This window comes from Camelus ferus, chromosome 12 (genome assembly GCF_009834535.1).
Source record: "Camelus ferus isolate YT-003-E chromosome 12, BCGSAC_Cfer_1.0, whole genome shotgun sequence".
Lineage (NCBI taxonomy): Eukaryota > Metazoa > Chordata > Mammalia > Artiodactyla > Camelidae > Camelus > Camelus ferus.
This window is the reverse complement of record NC_045707.1, coordinates 30,867,010-30,883,560: the sequence shown is the minus strand read 5'-3', so window position 1 is coordinate 30,883,560 and position 16,551 is coordinate 30,867,010. Positions and strand designations below refer to the sequence as shown.

Below are 16,551 nucleotides of genomic sequence, written 5' to 3'. Positions count from 1 at the left end.
TCCTATGCTGAACTCCAGCATTATTTCTAATGTCTAGAATTCTGGTATGTTCTAAACAGAGGATACCTGTGTGACCAGTCCCCAGTAAAAACCGCAGGTGCTGAGTGTCTAACGGACTTTCCTGGGCATAAAAAACGCACACACATTGCTGCGTTTTGTTCCAGGGGAAGCATGCACTCTGTGGGATCTCTCATGGGAGGGAGAGAACAAAAGGCAGCCTGGACACGGATTCCTCCCAACTCCATCTGCATCTTTTTCTGCTACAATCCTGTTGTGAAGCCTTCCCTGCATTGCTCTCATGAATCTTCGCCATGAATACAACTATCTGCTGAACCCCACTGAGTCTTCTAGCATTTCTCCAAAGACAGGGAAAGGTCCTAGGAACATTAACGTAGGTAGGGAAAAAAGAAGGGGAAAATAAGAATGTTCTTTAAAGGCTGCAACGACACAAGCCTATTAGGCACGAGGTACGGGCCCGGCTCCCCCTCTAGCCTTATGTTCCATCAACCTATACCATAACCTTGTTGCTCCAGGGCACCAACCTGCTTGAAGAGCTCATGCCAATAATACTGTGGCTAAATGTCCATGCTTTAACTTACTCACTGCACAGAGTGACTCTTTTCTGCACCCCCTTCCACCTTGTCTCTTGCCTCGCTAATTTTTTTTTCTTCCTTTATGTTTCAGCTCAAATTTTACCCTGTCCAGAAAGCCTTCACCAGCTCCTCCATTCTTGTTGGGTAAGCCCACTTTGTACTCCTATAACTCCCTGTACAAATTTCAGTCTCTGCCCTCACTGAAATGTATCACAATCTGTTCATGGTCCATCACCCTCAGCAAGGCATCAAGTCCATGACTGCAAGATTTTGTGTCTCATTTATCTTTCAATTTCAGCACCTAGTCCAATACTCGAGATAAATTGGAACTAAGTAAGTATTTTTTTAAAGCAATGTGTATATGACTGTGTAGCTTCCATGGATTTACATCCGTGTTTTTCTCCTTCCATGCTCTTTCTTTCAGGCACTTTGGGCTAGATCATGGCCCCAATCCTTAGGGAAAATTTCCGTCATGAGTCACAGGTTATATCAACTAAATGCATCTCCTCTCTCTGCTTCTGACCCTTCTTTAAGCTACAGATGTTTGAAAGTTGTTTGAAGGCTGTGAAAAGTAACAACATTCATCAAAGAGCAGTTTAATATTTTTCTGCACAAAAGGTCATCAAAGAGGGAATAGCATTTTTCTTCCAAGTTAAAAGAGATAATGGAGCCACTGAGATGAAGAAGAATAAAGAGAAGGTGGAGGAGAAAGGTGAGGAGCAGAACAAGAACAAGGAGGAAGAGGAGCAGAAACATGCTTGAGAACACATGGAATGGCAAAAACTCTGGTTACGATCCAGGAACATGGGCAGTCTAACATGGTTCCTTAATACAACCACAGTTTCACTTTCCACCTGTCCTTGTTATATCTGGAGCAGGTTCAAAGGAGTAGCCTGTCCATATCTATATTACAGAGCTGATCTCAAGGAAATACTATTTTGAGATTAACACACAGTGTAAACATGTAAAAAAAAAAAATCAAATAGCTCATATATTTTATTTGTGTAACATCTTATTTAACATAAATTTATTTTAAATAAATTCAGATTCATAGATTATGTTTAATGACCTAGAAAGGTAATTACATTTAATCTTTCAGCTCATTCCTCTCCTTCAAGTATAAGTATTTAGAAAACTTTTGACAGTTATGTAATTTGAAAAAAAAAGAAAAAGTTAAGATCAGATTTTGAAATAATTTTAATTAAATAAAAATTGCTCCAAAATAATCATTCAGAAAAATCACAAGTAATAAAATTACCCTGATACTCTTGGACCTCCATGAATATAAATCACCAGGAGGAGCATAGATATTACTCAGGGTGGCTGTAGTTCACATGAATATTGCAGTGGCAAGAGAAAAAAACTGAAAATCTCAATATTCAATGAAATCTGAAGCTCCTTCTGACCTGCAAATACCATGTTATGATTATAAATATTGTTTCAATCTATTCATATAAAATCCTTTGGATAGTTTTATAAACTCAATCTATAATATATGCACTTAATTTTATAAAACTTAAGAACAGCTAAAGATCTAGCAAATATATGCCAGAGACAAATATATACCAAAGATAAATATTAAAGTTGTTTATGAGGGTAAAACAATAGATACAAGTCAACAGATATATTTAAAAATTAAAAAGGAGTATATGTTCCACTTTTTTCCCTATAAGAAAAGAAAGAATGGCTTATGAAACTGGAGCCAAAACTGGAGTTCAAATAGTAAAACAGAAAATTAACTAAACATACTTATTTAAATATCTAAGAATTTAAAACTCAGGAAATGTGTAACAGAGACAAAAGACTTAGTATGTTTGTGGTCACAGGTACATTTCAAAAAAGATCATGCAGAAACCAGCTGGCTGCCAATAAAAATGTTTAAAATAAGATGTACCACAATTAGTGTACATGAACAATTAGTAATTCATGCAGCTGTAGGGTACACAGAAAGCTAAACATACTTACCTAACGGTACGCTATCTAGATCTGTGTAAATAACAGCAAAAAGGAAACAAAAAGCAATACTCCAATCAAAACAGATCCAATGTTAAAAACTCCCACATTAAACAAAATTATGTACCATTTATAAGATATGTGGAATAGATGCCATAGCAAACGCTTATAAATTTATTTTTAAGGAAGTTAGATATGCAGAGTAAAGGAATGAAATTGGTTAATACTTTAAACAATTTAAATAACCAATTCAGAAACATGGTTGATCTTTTTATTCATAAAAACTCATTGCTTAATAATAAGTAAGCCCTTTTCAGTTGCTACTCATTTCTTGTAATGACAATAATTACATCCCCCCAAATTTATGCATGCAAATTAAAGAAGGAACGATTATTAAAAGCATAAGTAAATATAGCATCTATTCAGTCAAGCTATAGGGGACAAGGGGACAGTATAGTATACTCAAAGAGCAAAGTTACCATGCAATTTATTTAGCTGAAATTTAATCCAAATTACCTTGTAAAGCGTGGCCGAGTAGAGCATCTAGCTCAGGATTTAATTCTGCTTTCTCTTTCAACATATGGAATAAGAGCTGGTTTTGCGTAGCACTGGTTATTTCAGTTTGTTTAAGCCGACCTTCAAGTACTTTAATTTGAGCCTCCTTCTGGGCAGCCTGAAGACCCTACAACAACACCAAAAAAAAAAAAAAAAAAAAAGAAAGAAATCTTAGATCATACAAAACAGAACCTATACACAAAGATCTGTATCAAATAGCAAATGCATATGATGTCTGAACTCTGACATCAGATAGACCTTGATTCATCCCAGCTCCTCCACTCACAAGCCTGGTGACGCTGAGCAAGTTACCTTATCTTCCTGATTCTTGTTTCCTCATATTCAACATGGTATGAATAATACCCATTTCCTCGTATGTTGTGAAGATTAAGTGAGAGAACAAAACATAGAGGGTCTAGCACTGTCTCAGCGTGGGAAAAAAGGTGAATCAGTAATCATTATCACTTTCAACATTTAGGCAAAAGTTGCTTAAGATAAGCAGAGAGCAACTGTATTTTTTTTTCTTTTCTGATTTTTTTTTGAGCTGTAAAGAATCAGTATTGAATCAAAATTATGACACTAAATTTATTTTCAACCCAAGGGATTTTTCTTTTAATTTTCCTTTGTTAAAGTAAAATAGAAATTATTTTATTCTTTAAGTTGTTTATCTGTTCTAATACACAAGCGCAACCGATGACAGGCTAATGGAATTGATGTAAATAATGCTGACTTTTCAAAAGAATCTTCTTCCTTATCACAAAGGAAAGGATCACTGGAAAAAGATGAACAAAACCACAACAAATTAACCAAAGCTGAGGTTTTTAATAATAGCGTAGCTAGATCTTACCTTATTGATGCCCATTGACAGGAAGTGATCCAGCAGGTACCGGGCTTCTGTTAGTGTGCAAGCATTGATGACCGCAGTGATATCCAACGTTTCTCCTTCTTCCTACATCAAAACCAGCATATGATGCATCAGTACTTTGAGCTGAATGTGTTCAACAGAAGACAAAGCCTGCTATTTCATGAATTTATCCGATATTATTGGGTTAGCTAATGAGACTCCTCAGAAAAGTGTAAAATTTGATCCCTACCTCCAAGAAACATCTGGTCTAGTTTAAAAAGATAAGACATATTTGAGCAGTTAAGAATCCCAAGTGGATTAATAAATGATATATGTTTTTTACAAACAATAAATATCATAAAATCAGCAGAGAAATCTGAAAAGCAGGCAGGGAGTGGTAAACATGCAAAAACCGAAGAATCATATTAAAGATAGAAAGAAAATTCCTTCATATAAAAATTCCAAGTGCTTTTAATGACAAAAAAAAAAAATACTTCTCATTAATCATTAAACATGTTTTTTAAATTACAAACCTTTGCTTCTTCCATTTGCATGATGTTGGCTTGACAATCAGAAATACTGTCATTGATGTAATCTATATTAGCCGTTAATGACTCCATCTCCTCACTGATGTTAACCACGCTTTTATCTCCCTCACCACTCTCCTTGATTATCTTTTCCCTTCTTTTTGAAAGTTTCTCTCGTCTTTTTGTGAGTTCTTCCCGTTGCTGTTGAGAAAACAGATTGGATTTTAAGAAATTATGTTTACCTAGGACCTGGAGAACATTATGCCAAACGAAGTGAGTGAGTCACAAAAGGGCAAATACTGCAGGATTCCACTTACATGAGGTATCTAAAACAGTTAATGTGGTTGCCAGGGCGAGGGGAGTGGGAAGGGGCAGACTGGGAGCTCGAAATTTGTAGATACTGACAGGTATATATAGAATAGATAAACAAGATTATACTGTATAGCACAGGGAAACATATACAAGATCTTGTGGTAGCTCACGGTGAAAAAAGTATGCAACAGTGAATATATGTATGTGTATGTATAACTGAAAAATTGTGCTTTACAACTGGAAATTGACACAACACTGTAAACTGACTATAACTATAGTTATAAAATAAAATTAAATTAAAAAAACAGTTAAAACTCAGAAGCTGTAAGTAGAATGGTGGTTAGGACGGGCTGGCGGGAGGAGGAAATGAGTTGCTGCTCAGTGGATGTAAAGTTTCAGTTATACAAGATGAGTTGTAGAATTCTCTACAACATTGTGCTTATAGTTAACAAAACCATGCTATGTACACTTGAAAATATGTTAAGAGGTATCTCATGGTATCTATTACCACAATTAAAAAAAAAAAAAAGAAATGAGATGATGTTCATCTATTCATACACAATGCAGTCAACCCCCATCCCTGCCTCCCCCGAACAAACCTGACACATACTCAGTTTACCCAAGGAACGTATTTAGAAGACTACAATTAGCAGTCAGCAAAGCGAGAGCACATGTCCCCCCTGTTCCCCACACCTTGAGGAGCCTATTCATATCGGCCTCCATATTGGAAATGGTCATCTTCTGCATGATGATGTCTGTGACTCTTCGTTCAAGAAGCTGCCACTTCATGCGGGCGGTCTTGGAAATAAACACTCTGCCAGTCAGTCCTTTCCTCTGATATTTTTTCCTATATTATGAAAAAAGACAAACATGATTACCGAGGTGCTTATCTGATTATGTGCTGCCAAATAATGAGCTGTTTTTCATTTAAGCCTGACATTCAGTAATAACGCAAACATGATGCCAGGAGGAATAGAAGAATCGTGTTGACCTGGTTCCGTTTGTTGTGGGCGTTGGCAAGGCCTGGACTCTTGCCACGGGAACTCTCATCCTCTGCTGGGCTCCAGCCCGCGATGCATCTGTTTCCACAGCAGTTGCACTGGGACCTGTGTCCTGAACAGGGCTATCAGATGAGCTCAGCTTCCGAGTGACTTTCCCAGCAACTTTATCTGACATGGGCCTTACTTGCCGACGAAGAGCTGTGACCTGAAATGGCAACAGAGATTGGCTCATTCTCTGAGTCTATAGAAATACATCATTTATCTCGAAGCCAGAATGTTCCCTCCGAACGGTCAACTTGCCTCTTCCGTTTTGCGACGAAGAACCACTTCTTGGTTTCTTTTTTGGGCTTCCAGGAGTCTAAGTTGATGCTATAAAATAATATTGAATAAGTTAAAAGAGGAAGCTGAATGATAAGTATTTCCTGCTCCCATATTAACATATTTCCCCATTCCACTGGGAACTATAAGAGTTCTCAGAGGAATACGAGCTAATGACAATCCTGTACCCATTACTACAGATATATTTTGTTCCAGTAAACACAAATGCATACTGATACAGTCATTTCTCTCTGAAAAATGAAATATTACCTCTGTGACATACTTTCATTCAAAAAACACTAACATAGGGCTTACTAGATACAAATACTTTTCTGAACACTGTACAAATATTTTCTCATTTCATTTTTGTTAGACATTTTGTTTTGGTTACCGGCTGAGGCATGGACAGGAAAAAACACAGCTTAGAATATTTTGAATACAGGCATCTTACAATATATACAATAATCATAAACTCTGTTTTAAATATAGGGAGAACATATACTGACTGTTTTAGCACTTTCTAATAACTTGGAAAATATTATTATGTTGGGTAGAGCATATGGACAATAAAGCATGTCAGTATTCATTACCAGTTTGTTCCTAGTCTATACTTTAAGCCATGTTATAGGGATGTAATTTAGGAAATACCTTTGGATTAGAAAAAAAAAAAAACCCATAGAAACATAGATCCTAGTCTTGATTCTGTCATTTACCCAACTCTGTGATCATGGGAAAAGCTTAGAAACCGGACTTGATCACAAACATCTCTTCTAGGACTTTAATTCTGTGATGTAACAAATAACTCTCCATGTTCTGTATCCCAAATTCAAATTGATCATTCATCTCACGTTTATACATGTTCTTATCTTATCAGGTGGAAATTCTTTGAGAAAAGGACTCCATCTTATCACGGCCATACTCAATTGCCTACCATAATGACAGACATAGAAGCAAAGCTATAAATCTTTTTTTAATTGAGTGAACTATCAAAATCTCAAATTAACCTATAGTTTGAAGTTTGTTACTATACTAAGTTTCTTCATACTAAAAATCAAATCTCAAGCTCATTCATATTTTTATGTAATATATAAACACATTTGGTTCTTAAGCATTTAAAGCTGAATATGATAAGAAGCAATTTAGAAGGGAGATGAATATACATACAAAGCAACACACTAAAGGGAGGAAAAAGTCTGAAATGTTAGCTTTGTTAGGTGAACAGCCAGTCTCACATCTTTATAACAGAATATAGGCATATATGCTGCAGGTAAGATTCAAAAATTCAATCCCAGAAGTTACTTGTTCACTGTTGATCTCTTTATACATCACATGAATTAGTAACAAAGAAATAGGTAGCATACATTATAAGGAAATTATTCCTGTCATCTAAATGTTTAGTTTTCATTAAATTAAATGTTTAGTTTTCATTAAAAACAAAATACGTAGCCCCAAAAGTGGAAACAACCTAAATGCCTGTCAACTGAGGAATGGATAAACAAAATGTGCTCTATACACACAGTCATAAAAAGGAATGAACTACTAATAAATGCTATAACATGAATGAATCTTGAAAATATTGTGCTAAATGAAAGAAGCCAGAACAAAAGGTCACATGTTACATGATTCCACTTATATAAAATGTCCAGAATAATCAGAAAGTAGGTAAGCTGCTGTCAGGGGCTAGGGAGATGGAGGAACGGGTTATGACTGCTAGTGGGTATGGTGTTTCTTTCTGGGGTGATGAAACTGTTCTGAAATTAGAGAGTGGGGATTGTTGCACAAATCTGTAAATGTACTAAAATCTTTAATTGTACAGTTTGAAACAGTGAATTTTATGGTATGTGAATTATCTCAACTTTTTAAAAAAGCAGAAAAAAAGAATAGGCAATATGTTAGAATATGCTTCTACTTGATTTTAGTGGAAATGTATTGGTATAAACAAGATCTAAAATGCCCAGGAATTGAAAGCAACAAAAGACACTGATTATTAAAATACACTGCTATCCTGGGACAATAAATAAATAAAGCCATAAAGATGGAAGTCATCTGGCTAAAATATCTAATTTTCTATCTCATTATTCCCTCTTCTCTATCTCCTTAAATTGCCTCTTTACCTCCCAAAGTAGACTTCTGTTTTCTAAAATATCCTGTATTTTTTTTTCAGGAAAATTTAGAAAAAGTTGAACAAGAGAAAAAGAACAAAGGCTAAAACCTAACTGCTATGGGAAAAGAAAGGTGATGGCTTCTTTTAAGAAAAAAAGGTCGTAAGAAATAACCATATTGTCAAAAATTTGGAAAGAAAAAAAAAACAATCAACTGTAACCTATAACCCTAACATAAACACAATTAGCATATTGGTATGTATCTTTCAAATTTTCCCTAATTGTAATCAAGCATGCATATATAAAATGCTGCTTGACACTTAATGTTAAATTATAGTCATTGTTCATTTTACCAAGCAGTTTCCAAATCCTAATTTTTAATGGTTGAATAACAACTTATTCCTCCTACACTGTTGGTGGGAATGTAATTTGGTACAGCTACTATGGAAAACAATAGAGAGATTCCTTAAAAAATTAAAAATAGAGTTACCATACAATCCAGCAATCCCACTCTGCACACATCCAGAGAAAACTCCAATTAGAAAAGATACATGCACCCCAGGGTTCATAGCAGCACTATTTGCAATAGCCAAGACATGGAAGCAACTTAACTGCCTAATGATAGATGACTAGATAGAGAAGTTGTGGTGTGTATATGTACAATGGAATACTACTCAGCCATAAAAAAGAATGAAATAATGCCTTTCGTAGCAACATGGGTGGACCTAGAGATTATCACAGTAAGTGAAGTCAGACAAAGGCAAGTATCACATGATATCACTTATATGTGGAATCTAAAAAAATGAGACAAACGAACTTATTTAGAAAATGGAAACAAACTCACAGACATAGAAAACAAACTTATGGTTACCAAAGGGGAAGGGGGGAGGGGGGGAATAAATTAGGAGATTGAAATTAGTAGACACAAACTACTACATATAAAATAGATAAACAACAAGGTCCTACAATATAGTACAGGGTACTATATTCAATATCTTGTAATAACCTATAATGAAAAAGAATACGTATATATATGTATAACTGAATCACTATGCTGTACATCAGAAACTAACACAACATTGTAAATCAACTATACTTCAAATAAATACATACATAAAGAAATAAATGGATGAGATATTTAAAAGAAACTACTAAATGGGATGAACCAAAATTTATTTAACCATTACCCCTACTGTCACACATCTTAGTTGATTTTACATTTTTCACTATTACAAATAACCCTAAAGTAAAGATTTTAACAAACCACTGTGATTTTTCTTAGTTTAAATTATTTTCTTAGTCTGAGTTCACTGAAGCAGAACTCTTATGTCAAAGAATGAGAAAATTTTCATAGCTCTTAGTAAAGCCTATTTTAATGAAGACTGATTATTATTCCAGGAACACTGGAAGAATTCTTAGTGATAAAACTGTCTTTGGCACCATCCTAAAAATCACTATCTTATATAATACTGCAACTACTTTCTCTGTCTCTGTAGAAATAACCAGTTAATTCTTTGCCATTTCCTTCCATCTCCTCCTCTAGGAAATAAGCTTCCAATAAAATTTATAATAATATTATAGTGTTTTTCATAAGCTTTTATGTTGAATTACTATAATCCATATACTGTAATAAATGCCATCTTATAAAATGGTTATTCACTGTCCTTAATATGCATTATTTAATAAAGTTACCCAAAACTTCTCTTCCATTTATTGAACAATCTTGTTGATGAACAACACTCTTACATAACTCAGAGCAGAAGTTCACTCACATCTCTTTTACGCTGATCCTTTTTCAACTGAGCAATCTCTCTGTTTCTTCTAGACTCTGTCAGCCTGGCTTTTTCTTGTTCTTCTTTCATTTGTTTCATTAGGCGAACCTAAAATATTAGATAAATACATCCATTGTGATTACCCGATCACAATATGCATTAAATAAATCACATGTATGGAAGTATAGCCTTAGGATTCTGAATACTTAAGAAGAAAAAATGTGGAGTTTTGCTACACATTTTAAATGGTCAATTCTTATTTTCTGTAAGATTAATACATTTATATTTCTAACATACTTCTATCTGCTTAATGTTATATGCTTTCAGCTGTTCTATAACTTGAATGAATTTTGGGGACTTATTACCAGTAGCTGTGTCACTTAACCTTTCTAGGCTTTGGTTTTCTCATCTTTAACATAAAGGTAATAGTGTTATGGGACTGGATTCCTTTGAGAAGTCAATGAGTTAACACCTGCCCAGTGTTTATAACAGTGCCTGACACATAGTAAGCACCTAATCATTTCAGCTATTTTTGCTGTCATCAGCAACTACACAACGCAATTATCTAACTACTTCTTAAATTATTTCCACATTTTCCATTTTTAGGAACAACACTGATTTCCATGCCAAATATTAAGAATAATCTATCCCACAATAAAAACTACAACAGATTAGAATTCATATACTTTTTTTGGTCAAGGGAAGAAAATCTGTACTTTTCTTTGCATGGGAATGCTAAACACCAAATTCAAGATAGTTGTTACCTCTCAGGAAAAAGAGACTATGATCAGGAAAGGGTACATAGGGATACTTTGTACATATCTGTAATGTTTAATATCTTAAACTAGATAGTGGTTATACTGTTCATTATGTTACTGTCTGTGCTTTTTCACATGCTTGAAATACTTTTACTTTTGTTAACCTTGTATAAGAGTTTTAAGAGAATAAATATCCATCCCTGCTGACCAGCCCTGATTTTCAGCTACTCCAAAGAAAGGCTTTGATAATGGAAGACTACAGGAAATAGTTTCTAATTACCAAAGGAAGTGCATCATTTCTGAGACTGGGTTACCTTTTATTGAATATGGAAAAAACCACAATAATTTTTTTTTGGTCCCAAATCACATAAGCATTGTCAAATCAAACATTAATGGAAAATATAATCAATACCTTTGTTTTTTTCATTTCCATCACATCCTGCTGTAATTTCTTCAATTGCTTTTCGTATTGGGACTGATTTTTTAGTAACCTTGCGTGCTCTTTCTGAGCTGTCTGAAGTCTCTGTAGTTCTTTATTCATGGCTTGCAGTTTTTTTTCATATTCTGACCTAACTTTTTTTGCCTTTTCTTCTGAGTAAGATTCCACTGAGCCTGAATGATCAAACAATATTTGCATTTGTTTTTGTGAGACAACAGATTTTTTTTATTTCACAGATTTACAACTCATGACCTTAGAGAAGAAATGCCTTCCAAATACAAACCTCTGGAGGCCAGAGTGTCTTTCAATCACTTTCTCTTTTATTATCTACTCTTAACATATTTTACAATTACTGAAGTTTTTATCTGTTTAAATTTAAAAAATTTTCCCAGCATAAATCAAGGCATTAAAACAATTAGCCACAACTTTGGAAAAAAATAATTAAATAGCCTAGACAGGTACCAGCATGAAGAAACAAAACAAACAAAAATGTTTAACATAATGGGACAAATTAACATTTAATATGGCCTTTTATATAATTTTCTTCTTTCAAGGGGAGACAAAATAAAAATCCACTTCGACAATTTAGTTTGAACTTTAATTTGAATTAAATGAAATTCTTACCTAAGTTTTGAAGCACCTGGTCTCTTTCAAGCTGAGTGTCCCGAATTTTATGTTGCAGCATCATTAGCTTCTCTTCATATTGTTTTTTCAGGGTCTGCAGTCTTCTCTGGCTGTTTTCTAGTTCATCAATCAGCTTTTGCTTGATTGCAATTTCACAAGTAATGTTTGCTAAGTCTGCTTGATAATTGGCTATTATAAAAGAAGAAAATAAAGATACTAAGGTAGGCTATCGTGTAAGTCTAGCTTTTAAGCAAGAGCATGAAAACCATCATCTATATCACTTGGCAGCTATAAGGAAAATAACCTGAATACACCAAAAACTGAAAAAACGGTAACAAGATAGAGTGTTCACATCGGTCAAGGACACGTACTAAGTAAGAATGGACGTCATGCAATGACTAAACCTAGTAAGAGAACAAACATGAGCCTTGGAGGGCATACACAGGTCAGCAGTTATAAAAGGTGCTTTCCTCAAAGATGAAGAAGGTTAAGAGTTTTCTGTTATGTCTTAAACAAGTTCCCCAAATGAGTTTTGTCCTTGTACCAAACGACAAATACCTTTTTCATCTGATTCGGAATCTGATTCATCGGAGCTTTCACCCCCTTCAATGTCATCTTCCTCCTCCTCCTCTTCCTCTTCCTCGTCTTCATGATCACTCACTTCTTGACTCTCTTCCTAAAATATGATTTGTGTCCATTAACGGCACAATATTGGCAAAGCAAACTGATTCCCTCATCAAGAGAGACGGCTGGGGTACATAGTACAAGAGCGCAAGAATTTTACTTTTCATCAGTTAAAAAAAAAATCAATCCACAATTTTAATGTCATTTTATAATAATTTTGTCTTAAATCAAAGAGTACTTCATCTCTCATTGTATCCTATCCCCCACCAAACACAATGTTTTCACAATGCAAAAGACTGTGGGTTGCTAATATTTCATAGCTCACATTTCTCAAGATAATAAGTTACCCAGGAAACAGTTTAAAATGGATGCGCGATAACCAAGTCCCTTTTCTATGTATACTAGCACAGTTAACAGCAGTCAAGAACAGCCTAACTCAAGGACTCAAATTTACAAGTTCATTCTTTCATACTTACAACTTCTAATTCATTGCTTTCTCTTTCTGAAATACCCTTTTCTTCTTTCTTCTCTTGGTCAGTGTCTATAGTATCCTCTTTACCAGCCACACTTAAAAAAGAAAAAAAGGAACAAACGTGTACAGTATTAGAGAGGAAAATTGTTCACTTTTTCAAAACTACCAATTATTTGTAAAAACAAACTAGACGAGTTTATCATTTAACTGAGCCAAGTTACCATGTCTGATGCTTCAGAGGAAATCAGAAATTGCCATTCATCTCATAGTGCAGTGATTCATATCAATGGAGATAATCCTATTTTCTAGAAACACTGAGGACTAGTTTATACCCTGGAGCATGACAGCTAATGAGACAGCTAAGAACCAGTTGCAGTAACATGAAATAAACTAGAATATAGGCCATTTAAATTCAACATAGGCCATTTAAAAAAATATATATTTTTGTTTTCTCATCTAAACATGTAAAATTTTTTCTCAACTAAATACAAAGATACAGAAACTGCATTTTTTAATTGATGCCCTAATACATTTAAGAGTAAATTTAAAGATCAGAATAAATCTGCCCACAGTAAGCTTGTCTACACTGGCTGTACCCATCACAGTGCTCTGGTCTCCCTGGGTAACAGCACAGGGGCTTTTCTCCTAGGCGTGCCTATAGCACAGGGCTGTTTCTCATAATGTTCTCACAGAAATGGGTCTTTGTACTTCAAAACTATCTGAAGTTCAGCCTGACCTCTGACTGAACAGGAAACTCCAGGATCTGCCTCAAGATTCACCAAGCAAATAGAATCCTCCTCTTCGGTTATCGGTATAACAGCCCTGACTACACACTGCTGTCAGGTAATGTTACAGTTCATACATTTAATCCAACTTAAATAATACTAAGAAAGTGAACTTTAAATGAGTCTACCTATGAAAAAATTTCTTCTTGTGCTCTGGTAAAAAATTTTTAATCATTAAGAATAAAAAGAGTACTTGAATAAGGCAATATGCTCCAAATAAAATTCCTCTAGAAAGAGCTTAAAAATTTTATCAGAATAACTTTGTAACAGCTATGATTTCTTTCAGATATTCTGCTACACCAAATAACTGCTCTAATTCATGGATTTGTTTTTAGTTTCTAAGCTGAAAAATTAATCTTATTTAGGCCTTGTTCTTATTATTAAACTCCATCTAATGTTTAATTCTAGGTCCCAATTCTCAGACATTTTTGTACTCAGAACAAGATGAACATACTTTTCCTTAGTAAGCATTTTTCAGAGTTCTTAATTTATGTTTATTTATGTGATTATTTTCTTTAATTTCTATCTTCCCCACTAGACTGTAAGCCTCCTGAGGGCACGGATCCTGTCTGTATGGCCCAGCATCGCATGCCCAGTACCCGGAGGGTGTGCATAATAAATGTGCAGTAACTATTTGTAAACTATATTAGTCCCTATGAATGTGCATGAGCATCTCTGTTTGGCACCTCTGCCTGTGTCTCACACACTAATTACATTGGAGCAGAACAGCACACGTTGAAAGATGCACAAAGATGCACGGAAGACACCGTATCTCTAGAGTGAGAAGAAACTACCAGTAGGACCAGCAATAAATCCATCTTAACTAGAGAGGCAGCATGTCAATTATAAAATGAGTTTGTTAAATCACTTATTAAGAGAAAAATGCTGAACATAACTGAATGCCAGTTTTACATCACTTGTATTATAATAAGGCCGTTAGCTTTCCATCATCATTCATTTCAAGCTGAAAATCTGGAAAGAAACTCCCCTTTCATCCAATCATCTGATTCAAAGGCCAGCACCATGTGCTCAAGCAGTGCTCTCCTTGAGATTTAGGCCCAAGGCTTAGGGTTAGGAAAGGAGTGTGTGTTAGGAAAGGCATCTCCCGTCAGCATCCCTCATTCCCTCCCCTGTGCAGTCTCCCTTCCTCACCTGCAACAGTTGTGGCCTACAGTTTTTGTTCCTTCCTTACAGTCAAGTTCCAACCCAAATTCCCTTTCATTCGGGTTTATGCAACCACCTTATTCCAAAGACTTGACCCAACACACCCTCCTGCTCCCTCCAAATCACTAGAATCCAGGGTAACAAACATTACTTTCACTTCCATATAAAGTTAACGCATTTCTTATAAGGTGCTTGTGCCAATTCTGATGTGGAAAAATCAGCGGTTGTAAGTTTACATTATCTATTCACCTTTATAAATCACTAAAGATGTAAGCTTTTAAAGTACAGTTTGATACTTTGTGATTATTGTATGTCAAATATTCAAGTTTCTCAATAAGTTAAGGAAATTTTCCATCTAAAATAACTAAGCAGCAATGAAAAGTCATAGAATGTACTTTACACAGAATCAGCATCTTGGAGCTGGAAGGAACACTCGTGACCAAGTGGCTTAAACCCTTTGACACTTGGCAACCGAGGTCAACACTTTTGTTGACAACCAAAAAAGAAACTGTGGCCTGGGGAAGCCAATCAGCTCAAGGGGACTTAAAGCCGGTGTCACGACTCCAAGGCCAATATTCTAGAATGCTGCCTCAAAGTTTGGTTCACTGACAAGCGCCACCCAGGAGCTTGCCCGATGTGCAGAATCTCAGGCTCCACCTCAGTCCTACTGAGTCAGAACCTTCATTTTATCAAACTCCCCAGGTTACCGATCTGCAGGTTCATGTTTGAGAAGCCCTGTCCTAGAGCGCCAAACCGTTCTGCTTTTGTTTCCCTCTAGGGATTACATACAAACTGGAAGCAAACTCTCTTCACTAAGTACATTTAGCTATTTTAACGCGGGAAAATGTTTACATCACACTACTTTAACTATACATCTTATTTTGGCCTTTCAAAATAGAAAATTTTTCACATTTCTAATGCCCTAATTTAATTCCAAGGATAAACATAATGTCCTAAATATGAACTAATTTGGTGAGTCCTAAGACAACCTACAGACAGAATTACATTCTAATTACAGAATATTCTAAGTAAGCTATGGAATAAATTATAGAAACTTCAGAATACTATAAAATATAACTGTGAAATATAAATTATTAAATGACTTAAAGAAAATATAATTTTAAGGTTTCCCCTATTTATAGATTAGTTTAACTGACTGTTGCATAGTAAAACTTCTCAAAAGGCTTATTTTAAGAGACGAAATTTCAAAAGTGGTGCTTCTAAAACATTTAATATTATTTTGAAACCAGTTTATTTTCTTAATGATTTTGATTATGTAACCAAAAGACATGTTTAGAAAAATCTACAAAGAGAAATTCTAGTAAGAAGAAAATACTACTTGATACTTGGTTAAATAATCCTAATACTGAATGAGTAAAATGCAAATTTTTCTTATATTCAGAGTTCAGAAGTGTGCCTTTAAATTTGTTCAAATTTCAAATGGAAAAAAAAAAGAAACCCCAGAAGATCCTGTTTTTGATGCTCACTTCAGATACACTTTAAAAGCAAAACTTGTTTTTATATTTCATAATTCAACCTTAAATATGTCTTATCTTATCTGTAGTAAGGCCACAGTTTCCTTTTACTTTGTTGCCATTTTAATGTTGTTTTCCCAACAAAGTTTTCACCAAATAAGGAAGAGAGGAGAGGAGCCCACCCATGACTTAGCATGTGCTGCAACAAGATGTTAATTCCCACCAAATTAATA

The 16,551-nt window shown here is 34.9% G+C and overlaps 1 protein-coding gene and 1 long non-coding RNA gene across 2 annotated transcripts in view; one reads left to right on the top strand and one right to left on the bottom strand.

Annotated features, from left to right (window-relative positions):
- The window catches only part of KIF21A (kinesin family member 21A), a 139,360-nt gene that overhangs the window by 29,913 nt on the left and 92,896 nt on the right, over positions 1–16,551 (bottom strand). The window contains 12 exon segments of the mRNA XM_032493308.1: positions 2,559–2,579; positions 3,063–3,228; positions 3,949–4,050; positions 4,479–4,673; positions 5,478–5,631; positions 5,776–5,990; positions 6,086–6,154; positions 9,978–10,085; positions 11,148–11,347; positions 11,799–11,987; positions 12,357–12,474; positions 12,899–12,989. Of these exon segments, the coding sequence (XP_032349199.1) occupies positions 2,559–2,579; positions 3,063–3,228; positions 3,949–4,050; positions 4,479–4,673; positions 5,478–5,631; positions 5,776–5,990; positions 6,086–6,154; positions 9,978–10,085; positions 11,148–11,347; positions 11,799–11,987; positions 12,357–12,474; positions 12,899–12,989 (1,628 nt within the window).
- LOC116667653 lies at positions 488–14,413 on the top strand. Its single transcript, XR_004324594.1, has 3 exons — positions 488–571; positions 7,798–7,803; positions 14,404–14,413. It is a non-coding gene; the product is annotated as an uncharacterized LOC116667653 (long non-coding RNA).